The sequence below is a fragment of the Centroberyx gerrardi genome, chromosome 15 (genome assembly GCF_048128805.1).
Source record: "Centroberyx gerrardi isolate f3 chromosome 15, fCenGer3.hap1.cur.20231027, whole genome shotgun sequence".
NCBI classification, from domain to species: domain Eukaryota; kingdom Metazoa; phylum Chordata; class Actinopteri; order Beryciformes; family Berycidae; genus Centroberyx; species Centroberyx gerrardi.
The window spans coordinates 8,498,780-8,515,604 of NC_136011.1; the positions used below are offsets into that span (position 1 = coordinate 8,498,780).

At 45.9% G+C, this 16,825-nt stretch overlaps 1 protein-coding gene across 1 annotated transcript in view; it reads right to left on the bottom strand.

Annotated features, from left to right (window-relative positions):
- The window catches only part of cdh23 (cadherin-related 23), a 169,164-nt gene that overhangs the window by 90,505 nt on the left and 61,834 nt on the right, over positions 1 to 16,825 (bottom strand). The window contains exons 7-9 of the mRNA XM_071913296.2: positions 15,553 to 15,747; positions 15,260 to 15,388; positions 11,495 to 11,573 (exon numbers count right to left, since the gene is read on the bottom strand). Coding sequence (XP_071769397.2) covers positions 11,495 to 11,573; positions 15,260 to 15,388; positions 15,553 to 15,747 — 403 coding nt within the window. The remainder of the gene's footprint in view (positions 1 to 11,494; positions 11,574 to 15,259; positions 15,389 to 15,552; positions 15,748 to 16,825) is intronic.

Genomic DNA, 16,825 nt, shown 5'->3' on the forward strand with positions numbered 1-16,825 from the left:
CTTATTAACACCATACTTCAAACGCAGGGCGGTGATACACAAGGCAAATTTTTTTGGGCAACGCAGAAGATGAACACTCCCGGGAACAGGAAACAAAATGAGACCCAGGATCAATAATAAGTTTGTAACAATCCTGAGGTAACTGCTTGGGCAATGTTGCTTATTAGCGTTGCCTAAGAAACTGCCCTAGGTATCACTGTGTCATTGTACGACTGAAAGTGGAAAAAGTGTCAGCGTCGAGCGCCAGCGAAAATAAGCTGACGCATTAAGTTTGTGACTAGTGTCTTTTGCAAAATTAAAATACTTTTTTTTTTAAACTTTGTGGCGTGGGGGCGATGTTGGTAGCAGTGAAGGGGAAGGGGTGGGGGTGTGTGTGTGTGGGGGGGTGGAAGTAGTGTGCATCAGGCACTTAGGCCCACTCAGTGTGGGCATCATGCCTCTAAATTGGTTTGTCGGCTCCAATGGCCTGTCTAGAATGCCAATCTCCTCCAACAGCCGCTCCTTGCCTGCACGACTGGGCACTCACCTGGCTGAGCAACCAGTGGCGCATACACACACACACACACAACACACACACACGTCTGCAAATGCACACAAGCGGTGTGCTATAATGTACGTGTGCACGGTAACAGCGGATGGCCGGGTCTACACTACGTATGCATCAGGCTTATGGGTGCGTATGCATAAAGAGACTTCGACTCGCTGCTTCAGGTTCCACAGAACGGCCTTCCACCTCAGCGCTGCAGTGTGCCAAGCTTGGCCAGGGAGACAGATTGAAATTATACAGAATGACTCCCGGGTCCCATTGAGAAAAAAAATATATTTATATTCTAATTGCTGATAGAACGCGCTCTCCACTGATCTGCCAGGACACTGTGATTAGACCCCCAGGGGGGTGAAAGTCGTGGCACGCACACACACGCACACACACACACACAAAGTCGCGCACACAGTCACACACACTCAAATTCAGCACTAACAAATGCACACTTTCATTTCTATTTGCATTTGAAATTCATATTCAGTAGTTGTGTATGTGTGTGGATGTGTACGTGTTCCATTCCTTTCAATTCAAAGTTCATAGTGTATGTGGATGCAATGTGTGTGCATATATGTGTGTCTGTGTATGTGAGTGTGTATGTCTGTCTGTGTGTGTGTGTGTGTGTGTGTGTGTCTGTGTGTGTCAGAGTGCATGCAGTGCTAACTGGCAGGGTTTGATTCTATGATGTGAGACTCTGGAGGATTGGCCATGCTCTCACATTACCGACAGTAGTGGACTGGAAAATGAGAAAACACGCCGTGATTTTGACAAGTGTGGGACACGCGCTTGTCTACATGCGCGTGAGCACACACACACACACACACACACACACGCACACACACAAACACTTTATTTGCTTGTGGTGGCAAATTTAGTTTGTGTGCAATTGCTAGAATTGGAATTACAAGACATCAATAATCCAAATAGATTGCTAGTTTGAATAATCTCAGCAATAGCAAAAGAAGCGGAATAACAGGAGTGTGAATTTCATATTACACACTGATAAACACATTTAAATTCTTGTGTCATGAACAGTAAAGAGTGGGCTCAATTGCTGAGAACAGTTTCCTCATTGAAATTCTCCGCTCAACTTGCAAAGAGCAAAAGAGTAAGAGTGAGTGCGGAGACAAAGATGGAGAGAGAGAACCAGAGAGGCTAGAGATAGGACAGACTGAGTGCATTGAGTCGCGAAAGTGGAAAACATACATGTGTAGTTATTATTGTGCGAGAGAACAGAAGAAAGAAGGCATCTGATCTGATGAGTTCAATCAGCCGTGCGACAAGTGGATGACAATGACTTTCTCACAGCAATGAGCTTTTGAGGACAGCCGAAGCAAGAGTTCTCCAAGTGTAATCGCCATGACTAAGCCAGTGACAACTGTTTTCTCTAGTTTGTGACAACACCATGGGGGCGCTGGAACATTCTAGTAATGTGATATGGCGTGCAGCCAAGGCTCAGAGTCTCGGGGCTAAGATTTTGTGTACTTTGCTAAATGTACACAAATTAGTGTCACTTTTAAGGATTACGCCTACAGGCAAATCATGTTGATGATGAGGTTTTAGTTATTGTCTTCAAACTATACTCACATCTCTACTCTAAATGAACAGGTTCTCACATGCACAGACTTGCCTCTGCGTACGCGCATGTATGTGTTAACACGCAACCCCTCGGTGCCTGACAGCTCTCAGTTGAGGTGTGTGTGTGTGTGTTTGTGTGTGTGACGCCGAGTGATAATGGCCCCGTGGGTGTCTTGCCATTGGCAGACAAGCTGCATTTCATGAATACTCAATGAACTAGTTTTATCAAAAGTTCTCCTCAGAAAGTTTTAGGACAAATATCCCGAGACAAAGCGCTAATTACAATAACACAGTGATAAATATGTATATGAGGAAGATGATGAAGATATCAAAACAGAGAGGGGGAGACGCGGCAAAGCTCTGAACTTGACACAGCACCTCCCTTCTTTGCCCATGTATCCTAAACCATGCACATACAGTAGTTGTGGGCATAGCTGGCTGGATGCAGTTTGACTGGACGCATGCAGTAGGGTGCGACCGCTTGATGAAGACCCCCCACATGTCTGTCGGGCTTCTTGGAGGACCAGGCTGGAAAAGGCCCACAGGGTCACTGCACAAGGCTGTGGAGGAGGTCTGTGTGTCCCTGACAGGGGAAACATACTCTCTCTGACCAATGGGATGATTTATGTGAGTACAGGCTCCCCCGCCCCCCCGCTGCTGTGGAGTGGTGAGAGGGGCTGGGGCTTTTCCTCTGTTTTATGACCCCAGAGCTGAAAAATCCACCCTAAAACACTGTTAAGAAAAACAGCTATTGCCGATTTCTGGGCCCATTTTGTAATTGGTGGTGTATTTTTCTTTTTTGTTTAGCAATTTTTATTGATTTTCCATTAAACCCATCGTACATTGTTTGCAGCATAAATTGAAAATGAAAGTGTATACAAGCATGGGACAGCTGCATTATTCAAATGATTACAATTATGAAAGGTACCCCATCCAACCCTCTCCCCCACCCGCCCGACCCCAACCATCCCCACTTGTCCCCTTAAGTCCAGATCTTCACAAGAATGATTGTCCATTGAGGTGTTTGTCCAACCAAGGATTGCAGAAGGAGGTGTATTTTTCTTATTGCCGCGGATAACTGGCCCGACATAGACAATGTGTTATCGCATTGAGATGTTTCCAGTGCAGCTACAATGGAATCTGATAGTAGATTTTTTTTCAACTATCTAAAACATCAGCGGTAAACGTCAGGTTTTGGTGTCGGTCCCTCAGATTCAAAGAGCAAGGGCTTCTTTCTAGATTCTCGATTTTCTACCGAGAAATCCATCGTAGAAGAGGTAGAGATACCAATTTTCGACGCACGACTCACTTTTTCTCAACTGGAAGAACTCTTGCTCCAAGAGTTCCTAAGACTCTCCTCCTACATGTATAACTTACAGCTGAATGCAACATGTTCACACCCCGTCCCTTGGGGTTGTCGAAAGGCTTTGAGGGAAATGTAGGAAATCACTAACTGAAGTAAAAGTAGACGAGGCAGGTTGAGGGAAAGTGGGTACACCAAAACAGCAAATTACAACACTTCATCACAAAATAACTCCTGGAATGCAATGAACATCACAGATTGAGGATATATAACAGTGTACGAGCACCTGAGGGTGGAGTTTTCCTTTAAGAAGGTGGGAAAGGAGGCAACATACTGTACATGCATGAAAGTGTCACTCTCATGCTCTTTGGAAGGGATGAAGATGTCGAGGTGAAGGGAGGCTTTCGGTCCAGACATTTTACTGAAAGGCTGCTGGTCGGTCCCTGCCATCTGTTGACAAGCATATGGCTGAGCTCCAGTGGAGGACTGTACAGGAGACAATAGTGAATAACAGAAGTCTGGCGTACCTGGATCCAAGTACTGAGTCTGGGTCCCTGGCGCACTTTGTTTGTTCACTGTCTCAGGCTAAGAAGGTTGTTGAGGCGGTTGGGAGAATGGTTTCAGGGTCTAGGGAGGTTTTCTGGAAGAAAGCATATCCAGGACTTGATAGATTTCCTCTCAGGAGCAGCCAAATTGGCTATTTAGAGAACAAGGAAAAACAGATTCAGATCCTGTAAAGACATTGATGGGGCTGCTACTACAGGCGAACAGGGAACTCTCTGCTTTTTGGGGAATTGGGGGGTTTTGTGTAAGGCGATGGCATGTTGTCCCTTGGTTTTTTGGTATACATTTTTTTTGTGTGTGTGTTTCATTCCTTGACCTGTATTAATAAAGTGAATTTTTAAATTCATGTATCTTCAAATGATGGAATGATGGAAGCCAGCGAACTAGCCACGATGATGTAGGGTAGTATCTACCTCTTCTCCATCAGCCATGGTGCACTTATTATCTTAGTTACTTTGAACGAAGCGTACTAGAGATTCCTAAGCGCTTCCTCTGTTGGCTCAGGTCCCAGACCCCACAGTAAAAGCTAAACTGATTCTCACCCAGGTCACAGACAAAGCTATCGATCCACAATCTCTAGGTCTCATGGAAAATAATCAAACTCAAAGCTATTGATTGGCGGCTTTGATCTGTCGGCTCAAGGTGTCAAGTTGTCTATTTTCAGCAGAGCGTTGAGCTGGCAGCGTAGTCTTATCTCTTCACTTTGTGTGAGCACATGTGTGTGCACATGTTCGTTTGTCTCTTTGGCTATAGGAGTAGAGTACAGTAGTTGGGATTTACTCTTCCATCTGCTATACTTTGCAGTGTGTCTAGATGACACAAATTGTGTTTCTAGATGCTCTGTACAAAAATAACATCTGGCTGCAAAACAGCAGCAAAGGAAATTGGGTTTGACATCTGGAAATGTGCTTGTTCAGAAGCAGAAAGCACAGGATAACATTCTATTTATCAAAGCCAGCAGCATCCCCTTTATCCCTAAGATAAATACAAATAAAACAGAACCTGTAATAGCAATACAAAAAAGCTGACGAATGCATGTTTGGGATGTAACACTGCAATATTTTTTGTTTTACTGTAAGAGGACAACAACTGTGATCAAGGGAAGGGCAGAAGATTCTGGCCTTAACTTTACATATGCGATAACTTCTGATTTCATTAGTGTATTTTTTTTTAGATTTTACCTTGACTTCTAGTATGAAGTGCTTACTGCATTTGAAATGGGCTAAATCAAGAAACTTTGCTTAGTTGATTGACTGACTGAAGATAAGACAGTGGGGATCAAAATAAGGGAAGAGACCTACAGCATATCACAGCTGAGCAAGGTGCGGACTTGAGAGTGAACAGAAACAGCTAGACTCGGGACTTTGCATTGTGCTGTGAGCAGTGTCCTGCAGACTATCTGTCTTCTCCCAGAGATTACATAGAGGTGGGCTGAGCAGAGCCTCGGAGCGACTAATTGAAAACCCAGAGAAAATCCCGGCGACGCGGCAGTCACAATGAGCGCTCCCTAAAGAATAACAGGTATTAGCCTTGTCCATATTACAGCTTTCCCGCTGATACAAGCCAGGTAGTGGCAGCCTGGAGAAAAAGGAATCAGAGCATCGGCGTGTAGCAGCACTGAAGGATAGAGATATGCGTGGAGAGGCAGAGAGGGGGGTGGGAGGGGGAAATAATCGCCTTTTCTACTTATCAGTCTCTGTCCAGGCGAGAAATGGCGTGGCCGTACCTGTCTGACCTATATGCTGGGGAAGCTGTAAGACAAGGCCAGTCCCACTACACAGGACCGGGCTGTCTGTCTCACTCCTGTGAAGGGGGCAGACGGGCTGTTTGGGCTGCAGGCCAGGTGGGGGGGAGGGGGGAGACAAGTTCACCTTCTGCCCCAGCCTCAGGCCACGGAGGCCAGCGGACGCCTGTGGCTACACATGCTGTAACCAAGACAATGCCATATGTGGTCTCGCATTGCAGCTTCTGAGAAACTTCAAAATTGTGTATCGTTTCCTTTGGTAAGTGGAAAAATGAAGTTATCATCTTTTATCACTTTACACAATTATTCTGCTTGGGTTGCTGCAAATTAAAATCCAATGCGGTCAATTTCGGTGGAGCAATTTCCCGAACGGAGAAGATACAAGGAGAAAGGGTAGAGATGGAAAAGGGCTTAAGATGGGATTAGTTGTGCTTGTGTGCGACAAAAAGAGATAGCAACAAGCACACATAGATAAACAAGAGGATGATATGAAAGGCTTGGGGGATGTCCTCTCCTTTCATTCAGTTTGACGCTAGGCTGACTTTTCCTCTGCATGTTCTTACACTGTCATTACCGCACAGTAGAGAGGCTGCACAAACTCAACTCAAACACAAGGGCTTAACTCTCCTCCTAGGGGGCAACAATGTGTACAACACTCTTGGACAAGACATTTTGGCCTCTATACTTGCAACCACAGATGGACAAGCTCTTTTCAGAGCTGAAGATTACTTCCAACGGGCTGAATATGGGGCCTTCTCAGATTCCCTGAGGATCATACTCTCTCTCTCTCTCTCTCTCTGTGTTTGTGTGTTCATCCATGCATGTGAGTCTATGAGTGTGTGCATGCGCCCTAACATGAGTGTGTATTGTGTGGACACTGTGCCAGAGAGAGTCCATCTGGGCGTCAGAGTGTCAGTCCCTCTGGTCACTGGTGTCAGGGAGCTGACCGGGCCTGTCTGTGCTCCTGCCTCGGCCGTCCTCAGGGGCTCGATGGGATGAGAGGCTGATTTCTTGGGCAGTTACTGTGTCTTTCTGGAGCTAAGGGTCAACAGCTAAGGTACAATACACTGTACATGGGAATAGAAACAAAGAACATTGCTGTAATCCTTATTGTCAGGGTCACATGCCAGTAAAATTGGTCTTTGGCGGATAAATCAATTAAGGTCACCCGCCACACTGGCTGGTAACTTTTTCAAATGAATTTGAATGCCTCAGTTATATACAGTCTTTTTGTCCCTGCTGACCACCGTACACTCTCTCAGACAATGAGCAAATCAAATCAAAGCAAAACAATGGTGCCTGGTTCTCTGCCTGTTATGCTGCTCTACACAAAGTGGTGTGAGTCTAAAATTGGGCAAACTTTTCTTCCTGTTTCTCCACTGCCAGGATAGCTAACTAGGCTGATATTAGTAGAAACTTAACATTATTGTCATGTTGTGACATCTGACACATACACAAATTAGCATTTAATAAATTGAATTTGACAAATTTCTCTGAAAAATGAATATTACCGTAATTATTTTGGCCAGTAAAAACTATTCTTGGGAGGGTTTTTCATGTTTTTGTTTACCAGCCCTTGGCAGGTGAGGCAGTATGTTAATTACGGACAGTGTTCATTGTTCTAACACATGTAACACATGTGGCCTCAATGGGGATCATGTTGGTATGACGCTAGTGTTACGGGAAAAGCCCTGTCAAGGTCATTTAATATTCCTGACTGTGACTGGAGCCATAGCAACCAGTAAAACAGGAGTGAGCCAGCAGATATTTGATTCCCTGAACATGCTGTCACTACACAAACCAGATACCTGAACACCTGGCCATGTCTTCTGTCATCCCTCCTATATTTCCTAATGGGGCAATTACCAGTAAGAGTCTAGAGCAAATTCCTGTCTTAAACAGGAGTTTTACGCACATTTACAGCCACTGTAAAAAGCATCATTTGACATAACATTGCCAGAAGCCAAATACGATTGACTCAGAAAATGTAATGCAGATGGCAGCGGGAACATCTCCTCTTTGATACATGCGGAATGAGTAGTACTTTTAAGTGGAGTGCATTTGGATTTCACTACAAAAGACACATTTTTGGCCCTCTCTGAATGACATTAGTATTACTGGGGGAGATCTAGGTAACAGTAATTATTGCCTGAGCACCTCCATAAATTTTATCCCATCCATAAAGATTTGTCACTGACTTTGCCCAGCTTTCCCAGGTAAAAAGGCCGTCAGAAATTTCCTATTCTTTTATCAGAGAAATCTCTGTGAGACCTCTGTGATTTAATTGTGCCTCCCAGCAATTTCAGGCATATTAATGTGATTACTGGTGGATTACAACTAAAGAAACCATTATTTTTTATCTTGTTTGTTAAAATGGTTTTGCAGACACACATTATAAGGTTGTTGCTGGCTTTAGGTTGTTCTGATCATTTGGACTTCAGCTTATATAAACATCTGTTAGAATTAAGAGGTGCAGGTGTCTGCATCATTAAGCATTAAGCACAGCTGCATGTCACTGTTTCACATGAAAATCATCTCTGGTGATAGCAATCGTAGCAACCTCTACAATGATGGGCAATTAGATCAATATCACTTCTCTGACAACCCCATGTGAAACTGATGCTGTTCAGAAAAGAGCTTTAGTCTATGTTTAAAGGCAGCCCAGTATCCTGTAGGGCCAGATAGAAGACAACAGGCCTTCCTCTGAGGAACAAGCCTATCAGGAGTAAGCGAGTAAGATTAGAGATTTAGATGCATAATGAGACCAATAGGTCAGGGGTCCAACAGGGGACACAACAAACCCTGGGGGCAGAGGATTTACTATGAGCGCCGCCCCCTGCATCTCCACTATCATAACAAACAATAACAACTGCAACATCAGAGGCAGAAGGCTGCAGCGATGCTATCTCCTGTACACATCAAATCCCAGATCAGCCCTCTGATTGGAGGAGGGAGAGGAAATCCTCATCTCGGGTCCCACGATCATTAGCATAAATCACCGCTGCAATTAAAACCTCGTTTATCTTAATTACTGAACTAATGAGACGAGTCCCGCAGGACTGAGTCGTGCCCTCTGAGGACATTCTGGGAGAAGGGAGGCAAGCAAGGGAGGTGCTGTACACAGTCGCACTCAGTCTGCAAACAAGCATGCCCTCTAACAAATCTGAATGCAGCTGTGCACATGAGCCCGCATACACACAGGCATATGTGCAGGTTTACACGTGCAGGCACACACACACACACACACACACGCACGCGCGCACAAAGGCATCATCCGACAATCTCACCCTCCCACCTTTTTCTCCTGGCACTGCATCATCCTTCACATTCCATTATCTATCAAACTTATAATGATTTTATCAAGCCTACAGGCTCCATCTCCATAAGGGCTTAGTGCGGTGCTATAACTCTTGATTTTGCGACGACTGGGAGTACAACGCACCACCTAATTAATGTCTTTTTAATGCTCTTCTCCTCTAGAGCTTAACTCAGCCCTTCAACTTTGCAACAAACACAACACAATGCAACACATGGCAGGCGGCAGTAAGTAAGACTGAGTGGGTGTGTGCGCGCTGAATGGGAGCTGAGAGTTTATGGCGAGCCCTAAGAAGAAGTGGGCTGGGCGGTGTCCTGAGTGTACAGTAATCAAGTGCACACACACGAAAGCACACTCTCTCTCACACACACACACACACACACAACCAGGCACGCTCATGCACTCAGATTCAAATCCACAACCACACACACACACACAGAGGGGTCCTGATGGGGTCAAATTCCTTCGCTCAGCAGTGAGGTCAGCCAGTGACGCAGCAGATGGCAGAACAATGAACATCTTCATCACCAAGGTTCCCCTGGCGTGCCGGTCTTATCAACCAGCGCCAGCCCTTATCAGCCAGCTGGCAATGCTGGAGGCACCAACGTCCTACCATCCCTGCCATCTTGGCCTCTACAGGGGGCATGTAGAGTTTAAAGGAGAGAGTCCGCACACGGCTGTAATCCTGCCAAAGGGTGTTTATTCTCACCACGCAGATCAATGTTTCAATCCCGAAGGATCTTTGAGGGATTGTTCGTCCTTGGGGATCGAAACGTTGATTGCGGTGAAAATAAACACCCTTCAGGGGAATTACAGCAGTGTATGGGCTCTCTCCCGCAGTCAGCGGCGCGCGTGTGTGTGTGTTTTATCTTCATAGCGATGTAGAGTTTAGCCATGAGGGGGCAAGAGGAAGGATGGTTGATTCTTGGAGAAGCTTGTTAAAACCTGCAGGTTTTTAGCTGTCTTCTGATCATTTCTCGTGACAAAAAGCAACAGAAAACATTTTAATCCAAAATGGATCGTCAGGTAAACATGAAGCGCTCTGCCTAGCTTTGAGTACGCTCTTCCTGCTACACTCATATCTATGATAAGGACACATTGTATCCCACTTGTCATAGTTAGTCCATCTCTCTGTCTGTTAATGTCTACTTTACTCACTTCAGTCTGGTCACACTAGCCTATCCATGTACTGATGCTCAACACACAAGCTCCACAAAGCTGAGTTTCACGTGACTCCTGAGCAGTGACTGTAGCTCATTTTACTTCCTTTGCAAAATTAACTACAGTGAATACTTTAAGTGCAGTCTAGCTAAGCTCTAGTGACTATAGCGACTTGAAAGATGTTGATTCAAATCCCCAGAAGCTGAGAAAATCTGGGTGGGAAGAGTTAATGAGGAATGCTCTCCCCTTCATCAATAACTACCTTTGAGATGCTCTTGAGCAAGATACTCAACCTTCAGCTAGTCCAGTAGAGCTGCTCCACGGCCAGCAGCAGAAAAGTGTGGTTATACTGGGAAGCTCCCAGGAGTTAACATGTGTAAACATTAATGCGAAGCTAGGAGTTGCATACAAATAGCATAGATGCAAATAAAATACAAAAACTAGAACTAGAAGGCTCTCAGAGTCCAAACGTCCACCAATGCTGAACAATTCCCCAACTTGCTGTTACATCCAAAGACATCATTCGTATTTGGAATCAAGTACCTTTCTCCATTAGTTTAATAGTTAAAAATGGCAATCATGTAATGGCGGAAATCCCAGATCCGGATCATCACCAAAATCTAATCAACTGCACCTTGGCCCAAGTCTATCTGTTCACAAAACTTAATGGAGATCTGTTCACAAGATTTTCAGATATCCAGCTGACAGGCAGACAAACTAACTAGCGTTTCAGCATTAAAACATGTTCCGCACTACAGTCTTATCAGCAACATTCAAACTCTTCTTCGCTTCTCCACAGGTTCTTTCACACTCTTCCATGTGAGACTGTCAGGTATAGTAACACAAGATGTGGATTATTAGGTGGAGATCCAATGTGGTGGCAATTAGCAGTAACACACTATCACATTTTGCTCACATTGCTTGTGTGACACATCCATTAAAGCACTGAAAACAGCACTAATAGGCAATAGCAGAAAATTATGAGAACACCCTCTTTTGCTGACAGTGCAAGTTGCCACTCTGATAAACCATAATCCTGTTTTGATGGCACAAGCCAACTTGTGAATGACAACACTGAATGACGGCTGACTTCCACACAACTGCACCCAACAGTGATTAATAGCCGTTTATGGACAAGCCTATTCTCCAATTCTGAGGCACTGCTCTCTGCAGTCATTGATTGTTGTGCTTGATGAGACTTGTCCATTATTGCTGTGGGATTATGATAAGTAGTGATTGATTTCCCTCTCTGTGCTGTGGATGTCAGATTGATTATGTGACTCAGACCTGAGACGATGGTGTAGCCGATGCCTCTCGGTCGGCCCAGATCCTGGTCAATGGCTGTTATCTTCCGCACTTCGTAGCCCTGCAGAGACACACACACACACAAAACATACTGTATTAGCTGCATGTAATCTTCACAGTCAATATGCACACCTAATTATATGACTTCTCTACTTTCAGACTCTTGGCATCTTGTTCCTACAGTAGTTCCCATTTGTATATGGGTAATACTTGCACCAATTAAATAGCCATAAACAAATAATTCCAAATTCATAATTTATGTTTTTTTGGTACACCGCTGCGTTAACAAATGTTTTTCACGAAATTGTAAAAAATACATGAGATTTCTGCCTTGCAGCCTAGCCCAGATGGCTGTGAACCAGCGGACTCTGCAACTGGGGCATCAAAATGTTTTATCCAACTTGAAGAGTCGCTCACAGGCAATTTCCAAGTCAGAAACCCATTTATCCGGTGACGTTGATAACACATGAGCGAGCCCTCCTTTCCCACACAGACACACTCCAACCAGATCTGGCACCTTAAGAGCACTTAATTACCATTGTATTTCCAATACCTCACCGGATTTCCACGTTAAAAAGGCAGAAAACGGTCGCGGTCACAAAGGGACAAACAGCCAGGCACATCGCAAATGGTCTTGTTTTGGCTCTGGAGTGGGTCATTAGCCTTTCATTGGGGTTTATTTCTCCCCTCATTGTTTCAAAACTCTCCAGCTACGCCGGTGAGTCCGCAACTCAACAAAAACCATAGTATGGCAGATGAAAAAAAAAATAGAAAGAGAGAGAGAGAGACGAGAAAGCTATTTGAAAAGTCTTTGATCCGCTGAGTTTCCTCGGCCTCCATGCCTCAATCAGACACGGTGGTGATACTTAAAAACCCCTGTGCTGCAGAGAGAGATGGAGAGACACTCCCTACTTCCCATTTCCCTCCCTCTCTCTCCCTCCCTCCATCCCTCCCTCGCTCTCTCCCTCCCTCCCAACCTATCTGCCTCCCATTGATCCTGCAAATTGTGTCTGAGGCATGTTTATGCTCCATTTCTGCCAAAGCATCTCCTGTCATTGACCAATTACAGCAGAATCAATTACAGGCCTTTTAGAGAGAGTGATTCACACTGATCACTAGCTGAGAGGGAGACACACACACACACACACAGTGAGAGAGAGAGAGAGAGAGAGAGAGAGAGAGAGCCTGGGATAGAGTTAGTGATAGAGTGAGAGAGAAGTGAGGGACAGAGATAGAGAGAGAAAGAGGAGAAGAGTTGATGCTGAAGTAATATGAGCAATATTCTCCAGCTGTCCACACAAGTGGAATATGTTCAATCAACCGACAAAGATACAAGCCCCCTGCAAACGCACACACACACACACACACACACACACACACACACACAAGCGCATCTCCCCAAACCCAAACCTATCCCTCTCTCCTTTTCATTTTTTCACCTCTGGCTATACAGTGCATTTCTCCTTCATCACCGCCCCCCCCCCCCCTCCACACAGAAAGACACACACAACAAACCCTTCTCCCTCCATTCTCTTTTTCTCCCTTTCTCCCTCTTTCCCATTTGAGCTCATTGGTTTGACAGCCAAATTGTGTTTGTCCTAGAAAGGGCTTAAACGTCAGTCCGAGCGGCGTGGATTCACGGCAACAGCTAAGAACTCTGCCCTATGATTTCATCTAAAAAAAAAAGAAGAAAATATCTTCTACTCCTTTGTCAAAGTTTTCAATGGATGACGGGTTGATCATTCGGAGAAAAGGAGAGAAAGACAGAGAAACAGACAGAAACAGAAGAGAGATGGAGGCAGAAATAAGAGGGGCAGTGTGCATGTGTGTGTGTGTGCACTCACACCTTTGAGAAATGACCTATGACAGGGGTTCGTGTTTGATATCCCTTTACGTGTGAATGTCACGGGCCTTGAGGACAGTTGACACTCGTTCCGTCACGTTACACCCGCGGCTTATCACCGCCGAACACTAGCTAATGGAAATGACACATGCCTGTTAGAATACTGCATGAGGGCGTCGGGGGTGTGTGTGTGTGTGTGTACGTGTGTGCGATTGCGTGTGCGTGCACTGCCCAAGCAGAAAGGCACTTTTGGCCTGCATCTCTCCATCTCACTGTGAGAACTCGTTATTGTCTCTTGTATCTACCAACGGGTCGAAGGGCCTCGGGAAGCGATCTCGGTCGCTCGCCTGCACTGACCTCATCCCTGTAATAGGATTACACACTGCCCCCTACTGTCAGAGGCAAGAGCTGCAGCGCTCCGAGACACGGTATTACACCTAGGCTTACTGGTGCTCAGCTGCTGTGAGAAACTAGGAAAGTCACTCGCCGGTGTCAACTTTGTGACCCAACTCACTCTAACTCTCCTTAACTCCCTCCCTCCTGTCTCTTTATTCCTTCATCTCTCTTTGCACACGGCACCTTTGTCCTCTCTCCCTGTTCTTTCGCCCTTACTCATACGCTAACATCTCTCTCTCTCTCTCTCTCCACTGTATCCCTCATTCTCTCTCTACCTCCCCCCTCTCCCCCCCTTCCTCTTTTTCTTCATCTCCCTCCCGCTGTGACCTTCCCGGTGACAGCTGATGAATCGGGGAGTCGGGGAGACACCAGGCGTCGACTCCGTCACGCCCCGTTAATATGCATGCAAATGTAGCACTTGACATTTCTACTACGGCGCACGCGGGCCCGGGGACGTGTGTGTGTGTGTGTGTGTGTGTGTCGGGAAGGGGTTCGGACGCACGGGGGTGGGGGCAGAGAGGGGTAGGAAGGCAGGGAAGAGGGGGGGTAGAGAGGTGGGAGGATGGGAAGCGTGAGAGAAAAAGAGGGGAGGGTGAGGGAGAATGAAAACCGAGAGAGAGAGAGAGAGAGAATGGAAGCAAGGACGTCCAGTATTATGCCCCTGTGTGTAATTCCGTCTCTATGTGTGGAGACATCAATAGCTGGACCATTAGCCACCTGGGGAACAGGGTTTAGAGGGCTGAGTCAGGGGAGTGAACATAATGCTGTACATGTAGACCCAATAGGGAAACATAGACCCAGTGGATTAGATAGCCATTACAACCCTGCGTGCAATAAAGACAAAGGTAAGGCAACGGGTGAGACCCCACTGCTTAATACTTCATACACACAATTACACACACACATGCACATGCACTCACAAATGCACATAGAGGCACGGACATATGAAAGCACACACACACACACATACACACACACACATAGACGCAGTATGGGCAGATGGGGTAGCATGGCAAGATAAATCCTGGCCCCGGTGACCTTTGCTGGAGGCCTCACATCCCTGAAGCAGGACTGTAAATCTCACACAGTAATTACATTGCCGTAACACCTACAGAACTGTATGTAGGGGCCTGGGGCAGAGTTTGGGTGGGGAAGGGAAGGGGTGGGGGGGTGGGGGTGGGTAGGGGGATCTTGGAGGGGAGGGGGGTCCAGGAAGGAGGCTGGGGGATGAGGCATCCTCTCCTGATAATAACTCAGACCTCCCTTTTAACCACATTTCTCTCGCTCCTTCTCCAAACACCCTCCTGAATAATCAAAGAGGAACGTGAATGTGGGAAAAGCAGGGTAACGGGAGGAGCGATGAGGTGATAGAGCGGCAGAACCAGTTTCTAGCAGAGCAAGGAGGGAGAGAAAGAAGTGGATGGATAGCGGAGGGTTGCATATAAAAGTTGGATGAAGTGGCCAAACGCTGCGGCGGCGTGAGGGTGAGGTGGTGCTGCGTTACTGACCGGCGGTGCGTCCTCCTCTATGTTGGTGCTGTAGGGCAGGTTGGTGAAGATGGGGTCCATGTCCTGGATGTCAGTGATGGTGACGGCCAAGTTGGCCAGCCGGGACAGAGGCCGCTGCTTGTCCTGATCCTGAGAGATGACACAGCAAACAGACATGTTAGCATTGCTGCTAAAGAATGTGCACAAGTGCGTATATGCATGAGCATTTATTTGATCAAGTCTGTGCCTGGCTGTGCTAGAGTAGAGAGAAAATATCTGTATGTGTGTGTGTGTGTGTGTGTGTGTGTGCTGACCGTGGCATTGACAGTAAGCTGGTAGGTGGAGGTGGTCTCATAGTCCAGTGGTTTGATGACGGTGACTGTGCCTCGGGCCCCATCGATGGAGAAGAAAGGCGACAGCGGCTGGAAGGAGAAGAGAACGCTGCCTCCTGTGCCTTGGTCTGGATCTGTGGCGTTCACCATAAACACTGATGTGCCCACCGGTGTGTTCTGAAACACACACACACACACACACACACACACACACAGGCGTTAACAAGGAGTGCAGGCCAACAGAAAGGTAGACGTGATCAAAATACATGACATTTATACTGTAGGAGACAGTTACAGAAATGTTCAGGATGAATTCTAATGTGTGGTTAAGCAGAGATTGAACTACTGACCTTTATATAGCTCACAGTGAAGTGTCATCTAACAACCGAGCCACACACGATTAAATTTAATCACAATTTTGGTGTATAATGAGCTCTTAGGTGTGAGTGCCAATGTGTGTATCCCGCCCTGCAACTACTCCCCTAAACCTGCAAATAAGAATGCGTTCCTGGCCAACTAGGCTAAAGAAGACAATGATAAATACGCAGAAATCCTGGGTATTGAAGTAAATATTGGACTAAATATTGGACTTTTGGACCCACAGCGTAATCGTTTGGCTTTGATGAGCATTTTACCCTTTTGTGGAGCTGTAAAAAGATGGCTCCATTAACTTCAATAGACTGGGAGACCGGCTGAGATGGCGCTACAGGGGCTGTTTGGCGGTCCTATGAACTTCAGTGGAGTTTCAACTGACATGGGGGTGAGAAGATAATGAGTTGAACTTTCATTTTGGGGTGATCTATTCCTTCGGGTTTCGATTCGTCACTTTGTGTGCGTGGAGATTTCATGCCAGTGACCAAACCTGACACCAGAATTTAATTTGGGCAAATAGGACAACAAATAGGACTTCATGACTGATAAGATTTTTTACTGTTTTACTTTCGCATCAACACGGAAGAAAGGCGTCAGAATGCCATATGAGAGCGCCGTTTGCATTGGCTATGGTCAGTATAGAAATCAGGCCAGAGGAGAGAAAAGGAGGCCATATACAGATATATACAGACTCCCCTGGTATTGCAGAGCGCCTTGTCTGTAATTTTGAGGAACATGCTCATTAATTGGACCACACACACACACACACAAAATAAGAAATAAGAATGCCTATAGATAACTTTACAAAAGTAATGGTAGTACGGAAGGAAGGGAGGCAGTCCAGTAACATTACTGAAAACACACACACTCACAAGCACGCATT